Source organism: Choloepus didactylus, chromosome 7 (assembly GCF_015220235.1).
Source record: "Choloepus didactylus isolate mChoDid1 chromosome 7, mChoDid1.pri, whole genome shotgun sequence".
In the NCBI taxonomy this organism is placed as follows: Eukaryota; Metazoa; Chordata; class Mammalia; order Pilosa; family Megalonychidae; genus Choloepus; species Choloepus didactylus.
The window spans coordinates 127,958,169-127,980,556 of NC_051313.1; the positions used below are offsets into that span (position 1 = coordinate 127,958,169).

Consider the following 22,388-nt stretch of genomic DNA (forward strand, 5'->3'; position numbering starts at 1 on the left):
GGGAAATGAAAGCAAACATCCAATCAAAGACTTGAACATAAATGTTCACAGAAGCTTTATTTGTAATAGCCCAAAACTGGAAACAATCCAAAGTCCATCAACAGGTGAATAAGAAACAAATTGTGAGACAGCCATCAATGGAATACTACTCACGAATAAAAAGTAACAAACTATTAATATATGCAACAAGATGAATCAATCTCAAAACAATTAAACAGACTGAAAGAAGCCAGAAAAGAAAGGGTATCCACTATATGAGGCCACCTCTATAAAACTCTAAAAATGCAACAAAAAGCAAATCAGTGTTACCTGCAGATGATGGGGGGGGGGGGGGCGCGGGTGGGGAACAGACAGGGCCAAGAGGGAGAGTTTATGAAGGTACAGGAGGAAACCTGGGGGTGACAAGATATGCTGGGTATCTTGATTGTGGTAATGGTTTGATGGGCATACACCTATGTCAAAACATCAATTTGTGCACTTAAGTTTACTGTATGTGATTTATATCTCAAAGTAGTTTTTTAAAATCTACACTGTAGCAATAACAAATTCATTTACTAGTAAATTCCCAGAAAAACCATTTATGGTAATATATAGTAAATAAGCTGTGAAATTTTAGTGCTAAAACTTGTTGCACATTTCTGCTTGGCCAGCAGCTCCCAGCTGGGACAACAGGAGATGTCTCCAATAGGGGAGGACAGAGAGAGAAAAAAGAAAAAAGGGGGGGGGGGGGAAGGAAAGGAAAAAAGGGGGGGGGGAATAAAAAAAACCATGGAGTACAGTACTAAAATCTGCAATTTAAAAAAATCTCCCCAATCAATCCTTATTTACAGTTAAGTTTAAGACAGATCAGTAGACACAAAATAAGCAATATGATCGTGTATCAGGAATGCCTAACCTATTTCCAGGGAGTCAGGAAAGACATCCCTAAGGAAATATATCTGAGTCAAGACTGAAAGATGAGTATGTGTTAAACAAATAAAGGAGAAGGGAGGAGTAGCATAGAAGAGGGAAAGGGAAACAAAAGAGCATTCCAGGCCCAGGAAACACCATGCACCATGGGTGGAGATGGGAAGGGACTCAGTCACTTTGAAGAACTCAAAGACCAATAGGGCTGGAACATGTTGAGGGGTGGGGGGGCAGGTAGACAACAGGCCAAATCCTACAGGATCTTGGAGGCCATGGAATGGATTTAGAATTTTATCCTGAGAGAAATCAAGAGTCATCCAAGAGTTTTAAGCAAGGGAGTGACATGATCATATACGCATTTGAAAAAATAAGATTAGACCAAAATGACAAGCATCTACACTCTCTCCTGGACAAATGCCTTTAAATGTTGGTTAAAATCTCTGAGGAACATTCACACATTTATGTTGTCAGCTAACATAAGAGCTAATTAGTTCTTTTCAAACTGAGTTATGGTGAATGTGTTTTCCTTGTCAAAACAAATTCCTGACCCCTACCCACAGAGTCACTGTTAAGTCTCTCATTCTGAAACTCCCATCTCCCCTAATCTTGTTTGAGAAAGATTACATGACAGTGTCCCAAAGGACCTTTAAAGAGTGAAACCAGAAGATGTTTCACTGCTTCAGGAATTCAAGAAAAGTTATGGTCTTGCATTGATAAACAGGCTTCTGTTGCGCACACTCACCAGAGCTGGCTTGCTGCAGATGACGCCTTGAATCTCCAAGTAGCTGAAGGTTAACTCGAGCTGCAGTTGGGGTGGGGGTAGGGGGCAGGGAAGGAAGGAAGAGAAAGACCTGTAATGAGGGTTTTAAAACACAGAATTCAAGGTAAAAAATGTTACAATTAAAGACAGTCTGAGAGCAAGTAAGATATTGGGCTTCTTTCTGAAGGTAGGCTTGGTTTAGTATCTCCATTCACTCAATAAGACAAGACCTTGATTTATCATACCATTTCAGAAAAATTCTTATTCACTTTACTAAAGGCATGAAAGGAAGTTGCATGCCTAACTTTTCAAATTTCATCCAGGGACAAACCCAACTGAAAGTTTTTGTACTTCTGTTCCAGTATTTGTTCACTGAGAAATTGAATATGAAGTAAACCATCTAAATATGCTTTTTCCCTTCAAAATTTTGCTTAAAAAAAAATCACAACAGGATGAAATTAACATTTGTTTTTGCTTCTTTCTTAAACTTTATCTCCCTGTGCTGCTCTCTAATCATTCACTGGAAATAATATTCCTTCTACTGTCTGCCACAAAAATTCAATACAATATTTAGGAATTTTAAACTGGGCTTAAATAAAACACAAATATGTTAAAAGTCCCCTCTCTCTGCACAAAGATAAATATTTATATGCTTTTTATTTCAGTAAGTGTCTCTTTCCCTCTTCTCTTATAATCGGCATTTCTTTACAAAGTATCTCCAATCTCTCACTTTTTGCCTATTTTCCTGTATAATAGCCACCAAACTTTCTCCAAATTTCAGAGGCTTTCTTCCTACTATAGCAGCCAATCACAGGGCGTACAACTACAGACAAGCAGGAGGCTGGGCTGGGTTAGTTTATTTTACCCTGTCACATTAAACCTAGAAATGGAATGGCAAAAGAACCCATTCAGAACCAAACCCGCAAGGAACTTAGTGCTGCCCTTTGGTGGTATGCTCTCCCATTATATACTGGTGGGATTAGTCTTTGAGAAGAAAAACGAATCTCAACCTAAATATCTGGAAGATATGGTGAGGCAGACTGGAGGTAGGAAGAGGATTCATTCTTTCATTATACACTTAGTCAACTAACAGACATATATGAAGGCCTACTATTTGCCAGCATTAGAAATAGAAAGAGAAATGAGATGTGTTCCTTGTCCTCCAAGAGTTAAATGTCACATTGGAGGTATGCATTTACACATTTAGAGTAGAAATGTTCTTATCAAGATCTGTAGTTGGTAGGTTTTGAAAAGTCATTGAAAGTAGAGAATTTATAGTAGTGCCAAAGTCTTTTGTTTGAGTTAAGCCCACTGGCTGGTCTACCACTGGTCTTTCTTCCATGAGCCAAAGCCATAATGCAGGAATCCAATTTTCCAATTTAAGTTTCCTTGAAGACACTTGCAAAGCAATCTGAATGCATCCATTTTCTAGATTTTTATGCCCCTCCCCGCCATCTTTAACAGTTGTTTGGTCCTCAACAAGACAGTATTTTTTTTTTAAGTTTATCAATATTTAGCTTTTCATAGACACTTTTTTTCACACTCCTATTTCACTGCCATGTGAAATATCTTTAAATAATGTTGCTATTGTAATTATAACTGCTATAAACAGGTTATAAACCACAGACCCTCAGAGAGCAAACCAGTCAGTTGGTGGGGAGTAGGTGCGAACTGGCATTTTCTCAGCCTACAAGCTATGAAAACGCAGCTGGTGAGGGCATCAGTCAGCAACATCAGGGATAAGGATGGGCAGCTTTTGGTCAATTTGGCAGAGGAATAGAAGCTGGAGGTCAATTAATATGTTTCTACTGTACATGAGGGCTATCACTAGGATAAACAACATGCTGGGGGTATGCATTTGCCTCCTTGGGGAGCCAGGAAAGCTTAGTGACATTTCAGCTAAGCCCCGAAGAATGACTTCCAGTTTATCAAGCAAATAAGTGGTGGAAAAGGAATTCCAGGCAGAGAAAATGAACTTTCAAAGGCATAGAAGCATTAAAAGAACCAGGACAAGGCTGAAACTGAAAGGAGTGGATGGTGCTGTATCAGGAGTCAATAAGGGGATGACTGGGTGAGTCTGTGATCAGAGTCAGGATACTGGACCATTTTTAATAATGGGGAGGGCAGTCTAAGAGATACCTAGAGACATCACATCAAGGTTCGAATCATTCTCTCTAAGCACATCCATGGTGTTTTTTATCAGGACTTTCCTTCTAGTCCCCTAATCCTTGGAACCTCCACTCACCCTCAGCCCACCTCAAAAGTAGTTTAAAGAACACACTGTATCACATTTATGGGCAGGTGGCAGGAAGACTAGTTAGGTGGCTGAGACAGATGCAGGAGACATGAAGACCTGAGAGACAGGCATTTTGAAGACAGAACCACAGATACTAGTGATTGATTGGATAAAAGAAAGGAATTAGCCCAGACTATCAATAGCTTTTTCAGCAGTTACTCACTCGCCCCCTCCTCTTCAGCCCCCCTAACCCTGTAGGACAGTCTCAATCCCACAGGCAAAAGAGCAAATCTAAATGTGATTCTGTGACCCTCCTTCAGTACCTACCCTAATCTGCAGGCAGCAGTCCAAGCAGAAACTTTTCAGCAAGGCCTCGGTCCTGTCAACCTTTGACCTATTTCCCTCACACCACAGCCTCCTCCACAACCAGGGCGCCTTCTAGTTCCCCAAATGCATCATGCCTTTTCATACTGCCAAATCTCTCACAGCAGAAGGCCGCTTCTCTGCCTGGCTGATGTCTGGGGAGTTTCCAATTCTTCTTCTCTGGGAAGCCTTCTTTAATCTAATGATCACCCACTCCCAAGCAAAGCTGGAGATTTCTGGGGGGTGGTGGGGGTGGTGGTGGCAAAGCTCTATTTGGTGATCTGGGTGTGACTACAGAGGTAGTTGCTTTGTGATTATTCACTGAGACATATAGTTCTATTTCATGTACTTGACTGCAGATGTGGTACATTTCACAATAAAAAGACAAAACAGAAAATGTTAAACTAATCAGTCCCCAAAGAAAAATCCCTGTCATAATCAGTACTTGCTGTATACTACTGTTCTGAATATTTCCCAGAAAATTCCTATCACTGACACTGGTTTGGCTTTTCAACAGAGGTTGATGCTGGCATATGAAGCCACGCCTTCTCTATGGGGGAAAACCTGCAGGCAGGTCACTTTGTAAGAAAACTGGCCTTTCTTTATTTGTGATGCTGACAATATCAGAAACCAGAACCAATGTCCAAAGTGCCCTAGCCAGGCTGGATGTGAAGATGTTGTATACATCACATGGTGAAGCAAAGCATTCCCTCAGGAGCAGAGTAAGCACAGAATGAGCCAGGCAACTTCCCAAGAGGTGATCTGTCTTCCATTCCACTGCATCAGGGCATTTTTAATTAGGGTGAGCATATTATTCAGGAGACTTCGATTCAAAGGCTCCTTGACTATTTTCTCAAGCAAATTTCCTCCTGCCATTAATTTTTCACCTGTGGGATAATGCTTAATTTACTTCCTTTTATCCTGCCTTCAGGTATTTTAATGTATTTTAGTCTGGTTCATTTACATAATAATTGATTTATTTATAACACATTATAAGCACACGGATTCACTTTATATTATAAAAAAGGGTGGAACCAAAAGACTTATTCCTCAGAAATTAGAAAATTTAGCATTTATGATCACAAAAAAAAGGGGGAGCAGGTACCCTAAACCTATAACTAGCACTGAACAGTGGGATGGTACCTTTTCAAAGTTCAGTGAAAATCATGCAAATCATTAGCCTGTAAGCCTTAAAAGGTCCATTTCATTTGTAAATTTCAAGTAAAATTATAGCACCATGTTGGGCACATAGAAGACATGCACAAAACAAAGACTAAATGTTCAATTTTAAGAAGCAAGAAAGGACTAAGATACCACACAAATACAAAATGATAATAATAGGGAAATCCATGTATGGGAAGGAAGGTTATCTGGGAATTCTGTTACTTTCTATATGACTTTTCGGTAAAGCTACAATTTCTCTAAGAAAAAAAGAAAAAGAAGAAGAAGAAAGTACTATGAAAATGAACAATAACACTGAAATCCATGGTAGGTTAAACTGTGTATCCCAGCAATACACGTTCGTTATCTGCTTTCCTATAAGTATGAACTTGTGTAAACAGGCCTCCAGTAATATGGAGTTCTTTATAAGCAGAAGAAATTCGGACAGTCAGTAAGAAAAGGCCACACAGGAAGAAGCCAGAAATCAGTGGAAACCAAAAGAACAGACACAAGAACAGAGAAATCGTCATGTGATGGAAGGCAGCAATGCAAGCCAAGGAACCCCAAGGATTGTGGCAAGCCAGCACCTGAACACTACAGACTTCAAGGAGAAATGATTGCCTTGCTAATGCCTTGATTTTGGACTTCAAGTATCTGAAACAATAAGCCAAAAAATTCCTGTTGTTTAAGTCAACCCATCGTGTGGTTTTTGTCATGGTAGTCTGGCACACTACGACACAACCTAAATATCATAGTACAGTAAGACTGAAAGTATCTGCCAAAACTTATCCAATTTCTGTGTATGTAGCCAGGGGAGGCAGTTTAGCTCAGTGGAAAGCTGAAAAGAGTAGGATACAGCAAATCTAATTCCCATTTCTCCCACTCATTACTTGAGGGTCTTAGACAAGACACTTTACACCTCTGAGCTATTTTCTAATAGTTCACCTATAAGGTTACTGTGATAATTAAATGAGAAGATATATAAGTTAGGAGAGCACTCATTAAATTAGGTAAGCAGGGGCTTTGCAGCCAGTTTCCCTTGATTAGACTCATGCATCTGCCACTTATTAATGGAAGTCTGACCTTGGGTAAGTTACTGAATTTCTCTTTGTCTTCTCATAGGTAAAATGGGGATAATAGAACCTACCTCGTGGGTTCTCAAAGGATTCTTTTAAGAATTAAATGAGTTACTAAAATAGCACTCAATAAGCATGAAAAAAAAATAAAACTCCCAATTCCCTGTTACCATTTCAGTTCACATCATATAAAAAGAACGATCAACCCTCTTTCTCACCATAAACAGAATAAAAGAGGCAATCAGCTACCAGGTCAAATTTTAAATTTGCACCATGTAATGAAGGACATCTGAAAAATTCTAAATAGTTCTTCTAAAGAACAAAGTGGCACCGTGTTAATTTTTCACAGGCAACACCAGAGGAGAATGGCCGACGGTGGTTACATCACTGGTAATGCAGTCTTTAAAATTATGAAGGCTATTTCCCACCTGTCAAAGCCTTAGAAAAATGTGCCATTACTAGACCTAGAAGACTGAAGAACCACACTTGCAGGAAGTGGAAATCATGTCCTAGTTGAGAGAGAAAAATGACTGGGATCCACGAGCCTAAGATATGGAATGTAAAATGCTGCACTTTCCCTGGGATGCCTTTACACAAAAAGAGAGAGACGAGGAGTAATAACTGTCTGTCATCACAGCCTTTAGTTGCTTCCTGGGGAGAAGGACGGATGATACGGATATGCTAAGAGAACTCTGGACACATTAGCCTAAATCATAAGTCACGAACTGATGAGTGTGTGTGTTGTGTGCGTGTTGTGTGTTGTGAGTGTGTGTTGTATGTTGTGAGTGTGCGTGAGTGGTGTGTGTGTGTATGTCAGAAGGAGGAACTTAATCACCACTTACCTTGGTGGGGATTCGTGCGGTTACAAGGAAGGCTCGGCATGATGTCAGCACCTGCAAGACAGAAGAAAGAGCATAAGTACCAAAAAGTAGCTTTGGTGTTCCTATGGGACTTTAAAGGTACTAAGGACAGGAGGCTCCCTGAACAGCCCACATAGTTTGGTTCCTTCCATATAAGAATAGGTGAGCCAGGACAGTTTCTGAGCTCTACAGAATGAGTTTTACTCTAAAAGTCACTGTATCAAGGTCCATATTGAGCAAATCACCTGTGAAATCAAGATGAGCTGTCAGTCTGCAGCCAAAAGAACCAACATTTTACTTCAGTTGAGTAAGCAAGACAGGTTTCTGTGACATTAAAATACATATATCTTATATATATAGTTGTGCACTCCACTATATCAAAGCAGACTTAATGAAAAAGCCAAGTACTCATTTGCTCTTTCCAAATTACAATCACTACCCACAATTGCCCTCTTGCTTTCCATTCTCTGCCACTAACTGATAACATTTACATAATGCACAGGCAGCAGAAATTGTCTATCCTTCCAAGAGATTGTCGCCAACTTTGCTTCTCAGCAGTGGCTCTCTCAGTCTGGGAGAGAACATTTATGGAAGTTGTGATTTTGATATTCAGCTGAGAACACATATTTTGCCCAGGGGTTCCATATGTCTACAGATGCCCCCACGCTCAGCTGAGGCCCTCGTGAACATAAAGGGGCTGGAAATAATGTGAACTCTTAGTTCATACCTAGAGCAGGGATCCCATATCAATGACTCAATGTCTAGCTCTGCCACTCTACAACTCGGTGACCTGTGCAAGCCTGGTGAACCTTTGCAACAAAGAAAGGGGGTTCTAATGCCTCTCAAGTCCTGATGAGAGAACTGCCCTTTCTATTTTCCAAAGAACTCCCTTTCCACTGAATCCGTGTCTAACAAATGGTCCTTATGTGTTCAACTAAGCATGCTGGATTTGAAGACAACCTTAGAAACCACAAATCAAGGACACTGAGGCTCCAAGTTGATAAAGGACTTCCAAGGTCACACAGCTTCACCCCGACTCAACCCAAAGCTTGAACTGCTCGTCCACGCACAGAAGGCGAATCAGTGGGTGGGCCTGAGGCCTGCTTTGTGCCACTCTCTAGTCTCCCAACACCAAAGAGAACCTGCATTTTCTGTAATATCTTTCTTTGACTCATCATAGGTAACACTGTTGGGAATAGCTCAATCCAGGAGCATTTATGAGATAAATGATAAAGAAAAATAACCTGATGATGGCTGGAGAGTCTGATAATGAGCAGGATGGGGAAGTGGAGGGAAAAGGCACGGCTCATTTCAAGACTTCCCAATCCAAATGCCTTCAATCATGGCTATTCACAGGATCAATTTTCACCTGATATCATTCTCCCTACTTGATATTAGAGCTGAAATGCTGTAAAAGAATTTTAAAAGTAACTTCTAAAAGTGTGGGCAACAGAGGATATCTGTATTTGAATATTCTATTTGCTGTGAACCAAACCATAGCTCTTTTCCCAAAGGAATGAAACTTTTTTCTTAGTAAGGCCTGGTGTGGGGCGGAGAAACAACTTAAAGTAGAAAGAAGAGGGATGAACTGGGTTGTAAGAAGTAGAGCCAGATGAGTGAGTGGAAGTCAAGTGTGGTCTGATAGTAGCTAGACTGGCTCCCTAATTTGCAGGGTCCTCATTAAAAAAATGATTAAAAATTTCAAGACAGTGATGACAGACCATTAAACCAAGTGCAGGATGTCTTGTGTGACTGCACACCCACAAAGCCAGCCCCGAGGATTTTCTATGCACCATGAGTGGACTAACATCTTTGCATTCATTATAATCCTCATGGTATGTGAAATATCGTGATAGCCCCCATTTCACAGGTGAGTAAACTGAGACTCAGGGATGTACCTCTACCAAAGGCAGAAATAGTATTCCAAGACTGTGTTCTTAATTACTAGGCTACATTTACATGTTACTACCCACCCTGCCTCTTTGTACTCTATCCCATGGCAGGCCAGCTAGGGTTGGCACAGGAAGGTTTGGCCCAGGGTGGCTCATGACTGGGGAGGGGCTCATAAAGGTCCTCAGCCACAAGAGTATCTTCCTTAACATTCAAACAGTTAGTTTCTTTAAAAGATTCTCTTTTCAAATCCAAGTATGCCCTGGAAGGTTGAGCTCAGAGTCATCTGCACTAATCAATCCTTGAGTAAGACAGCAGTACTCACGGAATCAAGTTTGGATGCCTTTTAGAAAAGAGCAAAAGGTAATTTTGGGCACGAGACAGACAGGGTTTAGGAGTAAGCATCAGACAATCCAAAGCAGCATGACAGCAATAAAGAGGAATTTAGAAAGTGAGATAACAGGGCACCAGAGACAGGTTTGGTCCGCATTGCCGTTTCCTTAGGTCCAGAGAGCAGGCTACCAACGACTGAATTACATGATAAGACTTGTTTTAGAAGGATGAAAAATTCACCTTCCTTGAACTACACCCATGCTCCACAGCAGGTCTCGAGTCTTTTGGTTCAGTTCAGCCCCAGGATGTAACTCTTTCAAACACCATCCCCGACCCCCACTCCCAAGGGAACAGGAAAAGAAAAAAGGGGAAAATACCAACAGCCAGGATCATAAGCATAGTTTTAGGGAGCCAGACCCCTTATTCTCTTCGTTTCTCCTTCTTTCCTATTCTGTAAATGAGCACACACATTGTTTTTCTCTTCCAGGAATGCCCTTTATAATCAACCCTTAATCTTTCCAAGAAGTCCACAAAACCCCTGCAGAGGTAAAATAATAGCCAAATTCTAAAACACACATGCAAGAAATGTCCTGTATCATTTGTTCAAAGACCTAAAACTCCTTTAGTTAATAATCTGAGAAAAGGATCAGAGAAACTCATCATCTCACAACTAGTTAGTGGCAGAGCTACAACTAGAAGCTGGGTCTCCTCACTCCCAGCCTACTGTCTCTTCATTCCATCCTCAGGTTAGCATTTTTAGGTTCAAGGTCAAATACACCAGAAAGGAACTTAGATCCCCTTCAGTATTCAGAAAAACTGTATGTATGGAGCTATGCGAACATTTTTCAAAGGAAAATCAGTCCTGCAATATCCAGGGTCATTTTACAACCATAGTGGTAATAACAGCCAACACCTGCTAGTACAACGTTCTAATAGGTTTGCACAGGTTATCTTGTTTAATCTTCACAGCAACCAACAAGGCAGGTACTATTATTATCCCATTTTAAAGAGAAGAAATAGAGGCACAGGGAGATTATATAATTTGCCCAGGCCACCCACAAGCAAGTGGCAGAGCTGGGATTCAAACCCAGATGGTCTGGCTCAAGAGTTTGTGCTCTAAATTAACTATACCAGCCCTCAAATTTCACCTTTCCAGAACTGCAAAGTCAGAGGAGAGAAGCAAAGAGGTAAAAGACTGTTAGTCGAGTACAGAATGTTTGGGCATCATACCCTTTAAGAGCATGCACAAGTCCCTCCTTATGTGCCTCTCTTACCCGCTGTGTCTATGTGTTTCTGTTTTATATTTTTCTGCACGATTATGTGTAGCTCCTGTATCTCTCTCCCCACAACCCCTCTCCCCAGACCCCCTTCCTCTGCTGCCACCATCCCACCCCCTCTCTGCCTTTCTCTCCCTCCCCCCCTCACCTCTCTCTGGTTCTCTTCCTTCCTCTGGAACCCACCCCTGCCATCGCTGCCCTGCATCCCCCAGCGTTTTCTCTATGCTAATCATTTGAGAGCTTATATTTTATTTATGCCTACTGCAAAACAGTAGACACCAATCACAGAAGAAATACGGCATTCTGGGAGAGCCTTTTATTTGCAACATAGTCACAGAGGAACTTGAGCAAAACATGAACTAAAAATGATGAGACACCTTGTGACATTATTGTATTATTATACAATGAGCACAAAAGTAATTAAGTGATTACGAGGTCCCCTGTGTGAATCTAATTAATAAGTCTTAAAAATTAATCCCAAAACATGAACCAAACAACTAAAATGCAGCCGCAATCCCTAGCACAAGGAAGAGGTTGGCTTTGCCTGCAAGAAAGCGAAAAAGCAAGCAAGCAAGACCTAGAACATTCATAGGGATTCATCTTTTGAGTAAATACCAATCCCTGACCATATTGGATATATGAAGTTCTAATAATCATTCTGAATTTACCCTGACAACAAAGGGAGCTCAAAATCTGGGACTCTGTGTGCCAACTTCCTTCTTTTAAAAATAATTTAAAGACAGTGTTTACTAATGGTTTCCTTAGGAAATGGGTCACTAGCCAAAATAATTTGTTTTAACAGAGACACACCCATGAGAGATTCCAGGCTTTAAAGAAGCACAGAAAGGTCACAAAAGCCTTGTGCTGGCTGGTCCCCTTTCCAGGTATCCTCTTTCCAGGTGTGCCCAGAGGCACAGCAACTCTTCTTGAAAAGTTTGAGCAGAATGAGTGAAATCCTCCAAGATGACCCAGCCTTGTTTCTTCCAGATTATAGCATTATTTTGAAGCAAGAATGAAACTATAAATGCAACAGTTTCAAGCAGAATTGTGCTATTTATTCTATCCACTCAAGTTGAGCCAACAAATGGGACCATGTTTATGCTGGGAATCCCAATGAACTCAGTCTTGCAGGTTTCCTATTTGGCTCCAAAACTGCCCTAGGATTTGGGACCTCTGAGATTCTGTAGTGTACACCAGCAGCTCCTAGCAGAATGAAACACACACACACACACACACACACACACACACACAGGAAACATCAGCAAAAGCTTCGCTATAATGAGCGCCTCCTTGGTACGAGGGATATCAAATATCTTGCTTGAGGGGAGACCAATTCTTCCCAGTTTTGCTCGTGCTTTTCCAGTTTTAGCAATAAAAATCCCACGTCCTGGGCAAACCAGACAGTTGGCCACTGGACTTACCTGTTTAGGAGACTTTAATGGCTCTGCCATTTTCTAGATGTATACCCCTGACTGAGCCACTTAATGCAACTTTTCTCTGCCTCAGTTTGCTCATTTGCAAAACATGAAGAATATTCCTCTGCAGGACTGTTATGATGCTTAACTAAGATACGAATGTAGATAAAGCCCTAGCTCAGCATCTAGCATGTACTTAGTCTTTGCTAAATACCAGCTCTTATATCATTAGAAATTAAATAATAACATTTAAGACGTAGCTTCCCAAAGTAAGATTAAGTGATTACACATACTGGATTTTTAAATAATTTCTGTCATCAGAACAAAACAACAACAAACCCACAAAGATTCTGAGAACTCTCCTGAGCCAACATTTTCTGCTCAATACCTATTTTTGGCCTTGAAGAAGAATTTTCCTGCAAAGTTTTAAAAAAAAAAAACAAAAAACGGGGGCATCAGAGGGAGTATATGTGCTTAGCAAGGAACCTTAACCACAAGGAGTAAACTATAACTTTCCTCTTACCTCCCCGGGGAAGGCCAATTCTTCCACAACTGCCTTAGCATGCAAACCGCATTTTCAAACTCTATAATGAATTTCCTCTCTCCTTCATTGAAATGCAAGCAGCAGCCTGGTTCCCTGTGAGGCTGCTTGGTTCAACTTTTAACTTCCAAATTTCACTTGGAAACATTTATAAAAATCCTCCATACTGCTAAGATTCACGGCTTAGCAGAGAAGTCTAAATTTTATTATGGAGACAATATATAATGAGGTCAGCTATGGAACTCTCTCATTGCACGCTAATTAGAAAACGACATAAATACCTGTTTCACTTTCTTAAATAACTCCGTTGCCTAAAGCCTACCACTACAGAGGCAATCCGTAAATTCATGCCCACAAAGTGCACACTCTGTTGGGCAGATTACCAGGAGTGCCTTTCCTTTAAAATTGGGCTCCCTGTGCCAAACATTCAATAGCCCTAGGCCCCTGAAGTGCTCTCTAATTTGCAAGCAAACTAAATGATGAATGCCATTTAATACTTTTCCCCTCTTCCAAACTCCCAGTTCCAAGTACATCACAAACAAGTCCTCATTAATCCAAGACACACACTTAGGGGAGGGAGAGAGTCAGATGCCAAGGACCATTATTACCAGTGTGGAGAGTTATGAATGACAGATGCTAAGGGACTCATGCAAGGTCACCCAGAAATGTGAGGGAGAAAAAAGCCTCTCTACTGCCTCTGAGCCTCATAACATCCTGCTGTCCACGGTTCTGATGCCTGATATCCTCTCTGGCCAACTTCGCCCAAAAGAAATACACAAAAATGCTTCACTTCTGGCCCCAGATCCCTTTAAAAATTGGATCGCCACTTCACGGGCAGCTGCATCTATCCCGCTGTAATTAACGGGTGTGCTGTGACAAGGCGGCATAGGTCAACAAAGTCTAGCCCCTGGACCAGATCCAACCCCCATGCTTACTTCTGTAAAGTTTTATTGGGACATATTTGCATACTTATTGTCTCCGGCTGCTTTTACTCCACAACAACAAAGTCGAGCAGGTGTGACAGATTTTATAGCTCACAAAGCTAAAATATTTACTATCTGGCCCCATACAGAAAAAATTTGCTGACCCCTGATCGAGTGGTTTAGAGAATGAACTGGGGAGTCAGTCTGGCTGGGTTTGAATCACAGTTCAATTTGCTATTTAAATCTGCAAGTTACTTAACCTTATCTGTGCCTCAGTTTCCTCCACACTAAAAGAGGAAGAATAATAGTACTTACTCCATGATGCCAATATTATATAAAGTGCTCGGAAGAGTGCCCGCACCTAAGAAGTGCTATATAGTGCTTGTTATGATTACATTATAAATTATTATATAATTATAGTACAAGTATGCACTGTAATTGCAATGTATTATAAATATATTATAAATTACATAAAATTAAAATATTCCATAATAATATTAAACTAAGAGAGTTATCCAAATTTAGCCCAGGTTTGGCCTCAAACTTGCCAAGTCACCTAACAATGAACAAGCTACAGGCTCTGTGGACCTTACTTTACCCAAACTTAAAATAAGAGGGTTAAGGTGTCTCAGTTACCTTCCTTCACTCCCATTCCATGATGTAGGTCCACTGTGGGCTTTTCCCAACTCCAGGATCCTCTACTCTTTGGTATGTCAGGACTTCTAGGAATGGCAAGTGCCCAGTAAATATTTGCTGAGAGGAATTAATCTCCTTTTGGGTTCCTTCTCCCTCAAACAGCAGACCCTCCCTCAATAGGGAGCAAGGACGCCACACTCAAGTTCAGTTTTCTATTTAGATGCCTTGTTTCAAGGGAAGACTTTGTACTCAAACACCTGTGTAAATGTATTTCTTTTCACCTGGTTCTTTCTGTGGATGTGCAGAAATGGAATATTTACATACACCTTGTCAGACGCAATCATTTCATTCTTTCTGCAGTTCCATTATTGCAAGTTGTAAAGCATTATCAAAGCAGAAAAGAAACTTAACCCAACTTTTTCCCCTGATGAAGAACATGTGGCTTCTTCAAAACAACATCAACTCTTTTGTCACTACACATCAGATCCTCTTTTCAAGCCACCAGCAGATACAAAATTCTGAGATCTGCCACACTGATTGTATCATAATAACATATTTTTAAAGGCAGTGTGGTGGTGCATCATTTGTAACTGAGAGCACTTTAGGAGCCACGCTCAGATATAAATGGATTCTCTTTAAATGGTGGCATGACCATAATTTCTAGAATGGGGCCACCTCAGGCCAGGAGTGAAGAAGGTCCATGAAGCTGCCATGGTGAAGCACGTATGCACAGCAGAGAATGCCTAGACCTCTTTGCAGGGGTTAGCAGCAAGCAGGCGTCTCCCTGGTTTGCATGCAGCATGTGTGGCAACGGACCTTCTATAGTCATCACTCCCCTATTTATGTTTTAAATGAACTGACAAACAGTAGTGTCACGGTCACCCCAAGAGTACAGAAATAATACCAGATGACTGTAAAGGTCAAACCTATTAGCAAAACTTCTGTTTCCCCAACAGGGCTAGCCAGCCTCTTCTTGAACATGTCCTTGAGAGTCACTAGAACCCAAATTTAGCTAAAAATCACAGAGCTAAAGGATGGGTATACCCAATCCCTTTATTTTACAGATGAGAAAACAAACCAGGAAGGGTTAAATGATTCATCTGTCACCATTAAGGCTCTTTCTTGGTTTCAAGCAAGAGAATTTTAAGCAAAAAGAAACAAAGCAACTCCACAGATTAGGGAAGCAGAAACTCAGGAGAGTACCTTCGCAAACTACTTGAGATAACATACATGAAGTACCCAGAAAAAGGACTGGCTCATAAAGGAGTCCAATCAATGCATGATCTTGGACAACTGTGATGATGATGACAGCCTGGAACTAGCTAAATGGCAGAGCTGAAACAATAAGTAAGTTTCACTTGTCTTTTACTGGAATTCTATTGTTGCATTCCCTCCCCAGCCTAAACCATTTCAAATTCTCAGCCCAAGTCTCCTGACCTTACCTCATCTTCTCAAGCTAATGAGGCACAAATGTCACTTCCTTCCCCTTTTGTCATATTAGCATCTTCACCAAATGAAAAAAGAAACAGCCCTCTTTTCTTTTCTCAAAGGAAGGTTATGAAGTATTCTTCCACTTTGCCAAAGTGTGATTAGCGCAGGATGAGTCGGGGAGACATCATACAGTTAGGTAAATAATCAGATAGTGATAAAAATATCCTTCATTGAATTAGAGATAAGAAATAGGGAGAGAGGGAGAAAAACTCTAAGATTTGAGGTAATTATATCAAGCCATCCAGGAATGCACATAATTTATGGCAGTGCTTTAAACTGAGGGTTACAACCCATCAATGCGATAGAGTTTGATGAACATATATATGTATGCATATGAATACAACAGACTAAACCAGACTGGTAAAGAAAAATCAAATGCCTTGCAGGTAGAAAATACAAGCACTGTTTCATGAAATTTTTGTCTCAGTGTTATCAGTGGGTGTATAGTGCACACACAATGCTGTCTTGTGTGTAGGTCTGTGTTTGTGTGTGTTGTGTGTGTGTACTTCTCAAAATCAAATAAAATGTATTTCTTATTCTGGGTACAAATTTTGAATGTTTGATAAACACTTTCTTGATGAATACTGCTTATAGCAGCGTATCACCTGTGAACATGATCCATCATGAGGCTATAGATGAAGGTAAGGCAGTGGGGTAGGATGGCAAAAATATGAGCTCTGGAGTCAAACAAACCTCAGGACACATCCCTCCTTTGCCAGTTTCTTCTAATCCCTAAATTGAAGATAATAATAAATCTCCTCGTATAAGAGATGTCAAGTGCCTAAGTCTCTAGCAGATACTAACATAAAAGGAGCATTATAATTGTCATTATACTTAGAGAATGTATCTCTGAAAGTGATCCGTAGGAATAAACATTGAGACCTGGAGAGACTTGTGCAAACTTGCTAGCTGGAGACAAAGCCAAGCCCAGAAGCCAGGTCTCTTGGTCTCATGTTTGTTCAGATACATTATTTCCAGGATGCAGCTGGAGTCAGTGCAAAGAACAGGGAGATCAATCCCTTGGTAACTATAGCCCATCTAAAAATTATAAAAGAATTTCCATTTGTATGTGCTGGTGTTGTGAAACATGTAGGTGCAGAGGCTTTGAACCCAGACCAATTTGAATTCACTTGTCAACTCCTCCAATTTTCAACTGCTTAACCTCTCTGCATCTCATTCTTCTTACCTGTAAAATGGGTATAACAACCTCCTCTGTAGGACAGCTGTGAAGATTAAATGGGATAACATGTAAAAAGCCTACCACTGAACCTGGCATTCTTCTAGACAGTCAACTTCATTCACAGATGATGCTAAAATCTAGCTCAAAATCAGTTGTTCTATGCCCTACCCCACTTGCACCACCAGGGGCTGTACAGCATCTGTCCACTTCAGAGCAAAGGGCTCTGGAGGTGTACTGGCTTTGAACTGTTCCAGTTTCAATACTGACTCCACCAGTCAGTCACAAGCCTGGGTAACCTTGGGAAAATCCTCTCTGTGCCTGACTTTCCTCATCTGTAAAATAAGGGATCATAACATATACCTCATCAGAGGTTGTTATGAAGATTAAATAAGATAATACACATAAGGCACTTGGCAATTGTAAGTGTTCAGTAAATGTTAGCATCATCATCATCCATCCTAGGAAACTTGATGACCAAGTGGCCCTCTCATTCTCTGACCTTCTCATCTGCTCCTTCCTACCCTGGACATTGAGACTGTACTGCCTCTGGGATTTCTAATTCTGACATCCCACTCTCTGACCATAACTTTCTAATTCTTCTCAAAATGTGATCCATGGGCCTAAGGTGCTGGCATCACTTAGAAGCATGTTAAAAATGCAAAATCTGAGGTCCTGCCTCAGACCTACTGAATCAGAACCTGCATTTTAACAAGATCCACAAAAGACTCATGAACAGTGCGAGGAAACACTGCATCTAGATCTCCTACTCAACTACCTCCACCAGTGGTTACCTGCTACCCTGACACTGCCAGGTCACTGATCATTCTACAACCTCTCGCTCCATCTTCATCCCACTGAAATCACTTCTTCATTGCAAATACCCTCAGTCTGTGTGTTCCTTATCCCTCATAACACCCAGAGAACAGCCTCAACTCTGGATGAACCCAGTTAATGCCTATTCCATGTATGCAGTGGTGGCGTCCAAGCACAGCTGGAAAAATTGACCCAACCCAGCAGCTGACCCCACTCCTATCATCCACAAAGATGACTTTGACTCCTACTTCTCAAAGATAGCAGAAATGATCAGAATGGAATCCCTTGCCATCCCACTCCAAATCTCCACACTTGCCTGCACCTGAAGTTGCATCCTTCCTCTCTTCTCCCTCTCCTACTAAAGTGCTGGAGGTAAATGCCCACACCTTCACTGGGCTTTAGATTACATCTTGTCCAGTTTGACAGGAACCTTAAGCTACCAAATATGTTACTTATTCCATATCCAAATATCTAAACAGATAGATTTAAATCTAGAGTTATCTACCAAATATGTCACTTATTCCGTATCCAAATATCTAAACAGATAGATTTAAATCTAGAGTTATATCCCTGGATACTATACACTCTTGTAGCGCCCATCTAAATCCCTCCTCCATTTAGGCCCAACTTCTCAAAAGAGGTGTCTACACTTGGAGTCTTTATTTTCCTGCCTCAAATTCTCCCACTACCATTCAAAATTGGCTCCTGCCCCACAACTCCACCGAAATTGCTTCTGCTGAAATCATAATCATTCTGCTGCTCAATTCATAGTATACTTTTCAGCATTTTCTAACTAGATTTCTCTTCCGCATTGGGCACAGTTGAATTTCTTATAGCTCCTCAAGCTTGAAATTCTCTAGTCCACAGGTTTCCCACTTGCCTCCCTGGTCACTCCTAGTTGCAAGTCCATCCCTTCCTCCCTTCTCCCTTCTATTTTTCCCCATGACTTCAATCAATTCCAAATGACTCTGACGGTGGTCTGGCGATGTATGCACCCCAGAAAAACATGTTCTTAAACTTAACCCCTTCCTGAGGGTGTGAACCCACTGAAGGGATCTTTTGATGAGGTTACTTCAGTTAAGATGTGGCCCAACCCAATCAGGATGGATCTTAATCTTATTACTGGAGACTTTCAAAATGAAATTCAGACAGAAAAGAAGAGAGAGACAAGGAGAGGCTGCCATGTGTCTCAGGAGCCCAGGTCCAAGGATCACCAGCAGCCAGCCCCAGAACACCACAGTCTTCAGGGAGAAAGCATCACCTTGATGATGCCTTGATTTGGACTTTTTCATTTTTAATTTCATTAAATTCAATATGGACATATTAAGTGACTACTGAATTGATCTAGGTAATATGCTATCTAGTAAGGTAAGAAAATCTTTATGGAAGAAGTACAACTTGAGCAAAGAACTGGTTCTGGGATTATTTTGTATTTATTCTGGAGATCGGCAAATTAAGGGCAGGGTTGTCCTTAGCAGAGGGAAAAAAAAAAAAGATCTTTCACATTAGTAGTGCTTTCTTGTCCAGCCACCATGTTGGTGCTTTCCTTAATAATTTCAAATGCACATTTAAAAATAATTATATAAAGCCAGAGATTTTATTTAATTCTGAAAAACAACTTTGTTTGTTTTTTGCCTTTTCTCAATTTCTCTAGAACATAGCTGACTCGGAACTTTCTGGGATGCTGGAAATGTCTGTATCTGTGCTGTCCAATACAGGAGTCACTAGGCAATATGGCTATTGAACACATAAAATGTGACTAGTACAACTGAGAAAATGAATTTATTTTATTTAATTTGAATTAACTTCAAATAGCTACTTCTGGCTAGTGGCTACCATATTGGACTATATCGCTCTTAAGAAAAAAAAAAATCACTGGGCAGTAAAATATTCGTGAATGTACATTACCTTTTCTCCTCTTGAAATTTAATTAAAAAATAAGGTTAAGTACAAAACAAATTTGTAAGATCTGAAAATACACATTCTTATTTTTTCTTATGTCCTAGAATTACCTTCTAATTCCCTTATTTCTACATATATTCTTTGAATAGAAACAGTAGCTTGTTTAATCTTAACAGTTTTTAAACACATTTTCTTACATTTTGCATGCAACTCTAATAACTTACAGGCCGTCATTCTATCAATGACATTCAAAATGAGATTTCCTCCCCTGATGAATATTCAGTGCTAACATTTTAAATGTCACATACAAATTTTAAAAACAGATAGACGTACCTTTTTTAGGTTCTAAAGAATTGGGGTAGCTGGTGGTGGATACCTGAAACTATCAAACTACAACCCAGAACCCATGAATCTCGAAGACAGTTGTATAAAAATGTAGCTTATGAGGGGTGACAGTGGGATTGGGAATGCCATAAGGACCAAACTCCACTTTGTCTAGTTTATGGATGGATGTGTAGAAAAGTAGGGGAAGCAAACAAACAGACAAAGGTACCCAGTGTTCTTTTTTACTTCAATTGCTCTTTTTCACTCTAATTATTATTCTTGTTATTTTTGTGTGTGTGCTAATGAAGGTGTCAGGGATTGATTTAGGTGATGAATGTACAACTATGTAATGGTACTGTAAACAATCGAAAGTACAATTTGTTTTGTATGACTGCGTGGTATGTGAATATATCTCAATAAAATGATGATTAAAAAAAAAACAAAAAAAAACAAAAAAAAAACAGATAGACGTTTCTTTTAATAATCAAACTACCCTCCTCCTCCAAATTCAAAGCAGTTTTTGCATTGGTTATTTCCATTTTTCCTTCCAACATCACAGTGAATGAAAGGGCTGGTTCCTATTGTCAATTATTAGTTGAGGAAATCAAGGCAGAGAACGAGTAATCACAGCCCATTTCACAGATTTTACAGTGTGAATCTACTGCTTAGTTGGGGGGGAAAAAAAAAGAGGAGGAATTAGATACAAAAAAAGAACAGTTGAAAAACAAACAAAAACCCTACATGCAAATCCGTGGTTGCCAAAGTCCAACGTGCTAAGAGCCGGGTCTCAGAAACACTAGCTGCATGAACAGGGTTGGCAGAAGTGTCCACCCTTTGGGCCCTGGTGTCTCAAACCTTCCATGTGCCTCTGCCATACCCCTGAGAGCTCTGGCTCCACAACTGGAAGGTGAAGAGGATACCGGACTTGATTTAGTGAGGTCCCCATCGGTATAATGGGGTTCATTTATTCACAGCAAACCCTACCAGATTCAAAGGACAGAGCAACGTTCGTGAATAATCTCCACACCTGACAGCCAGAGGAGGAGCTTTCATTCATCTTGCTTTTGAAATCCTCAGGCTAACTCTAGATACATCACTGAATTCTGTGACCCTGGAGATTAATAGGGCAATTCAGTCAGTTTAAAGTTGACACTGGAGGGCCTTCAGTTAAAATCCTTCATTTTGAGAATGAGGAAACTGAGCCCCAGTAACACTGAAGCTTGCAGCAAAAGGACACGTTTTTATTCATTTTACAAGTAAGCAAGACTGCCTGTTCCCATGTCAAATATCACTGATAATATAGTGCTAGAGGCCTTATATGCAACCTTAAGCAGTTAAAAGGAGTTGACTGTGCTTACTTTTTACTGTAATGTTCCTAGAAACTGTAATATTAGAGGCTCATCAATGTGTGTGTATGTGTATACATATATGTATGAACATACAGGTGTGTGTGTGTGTGGGTGTGTGTGTATACATACACAAATATATAATTTTCCTCCATAGAAAAGATAATAAAATTGGTGGGTATATCCCGTGAGCAACATTATTAAACAAGACCTGAAATCCAACATCATAAAAACAAATATAAAACCAATATAAAAAAAAAGTAATTTAAAATTGTTTAAAATGTATGTATTAGTTCCTGTGAAATAAGCATAAATAAACTAAAAATGTACATGGGGCCACAAGTACTACAGAATATGTAGGAAATGCATAAAACTAGAAATAAATCATAAATCTAAAGCAAAATGAATACGCTGTTAAATTAAAAAAAAGTCATTTTTTGCCTCTTAGAATTTAGAAGGGCTTAAGGATGACTTAGTTAACTTGGTCTGTTAAGATGCAGTCTGGGCAAGTCTGAACTGATGGGTGCTGATTCACTCAGCAAGTTTCCCTTTAGTGAGCAGACACATTTGAACGTACTGCCTCCACCTTAGAGATAACACAAAAATATCTAAAAGTCAGGAGAGGTTTATACAGGCTTCACCCCGACAACGAAGATGCTGGTGGCAAGGGCTTGAGAATAAGATGGACTCCCCTCTGCTCTAGGTTACCTGCCAAGAGAAGACTATGGAGTACTGTTACATTACTCAGCTTATTTTGAAGGCCTCTATTAGAGAAATACATATTTCCTCCTAAAGTATTTTTTTTAATTTCCCAAATCATAAGTTTTAAAGACAGCTTCAAGATGAGTCAAAAATTTCCCAATATTAATCCAGGGGGTGGGGAGGGGAAGGGACATTATCTGTGTAACACGTTAGAATAAAGGGGGTAAGTCAAAATTCTATTATTACACTTAAA

At 40.2% G+C, this 22,388-nt stretch overlaps 1 protein-coding gene across 12 annotated transcripts in view; it reads right to left on the bottom strand.

The window, feature by feature from the left end:
* Nucleotides 1–22,388, bottom strand: part of CARMIL1 (capping protein regulator and myosin 1 linker 1) — a 292,788-nt gene that overhangs the window by 171,787 nt on the left and 98,613 nt on the right. For all 12 annotated transcript variants that reach the window (XM_037842684.1, XM_037842686.1, XM_037842691.1 and 9 more), the window contains 2 exons: nucleotides 7,345–7,395; nucleotides 1,649–1,708 (listed from right to left, as the gene is read on the bottom strand). In XM_037842684.1, the coding sequence (XP_037698612.1) occupies nucleotides 1,649–1,708; nucleotides 7,345–7,395 (111 nt within the window). The remainder of the gene's footprint in view (nucleotides 1–1,648; nucleotides 1,709–7,344; nucleotides 7,396–22,388) is intronic.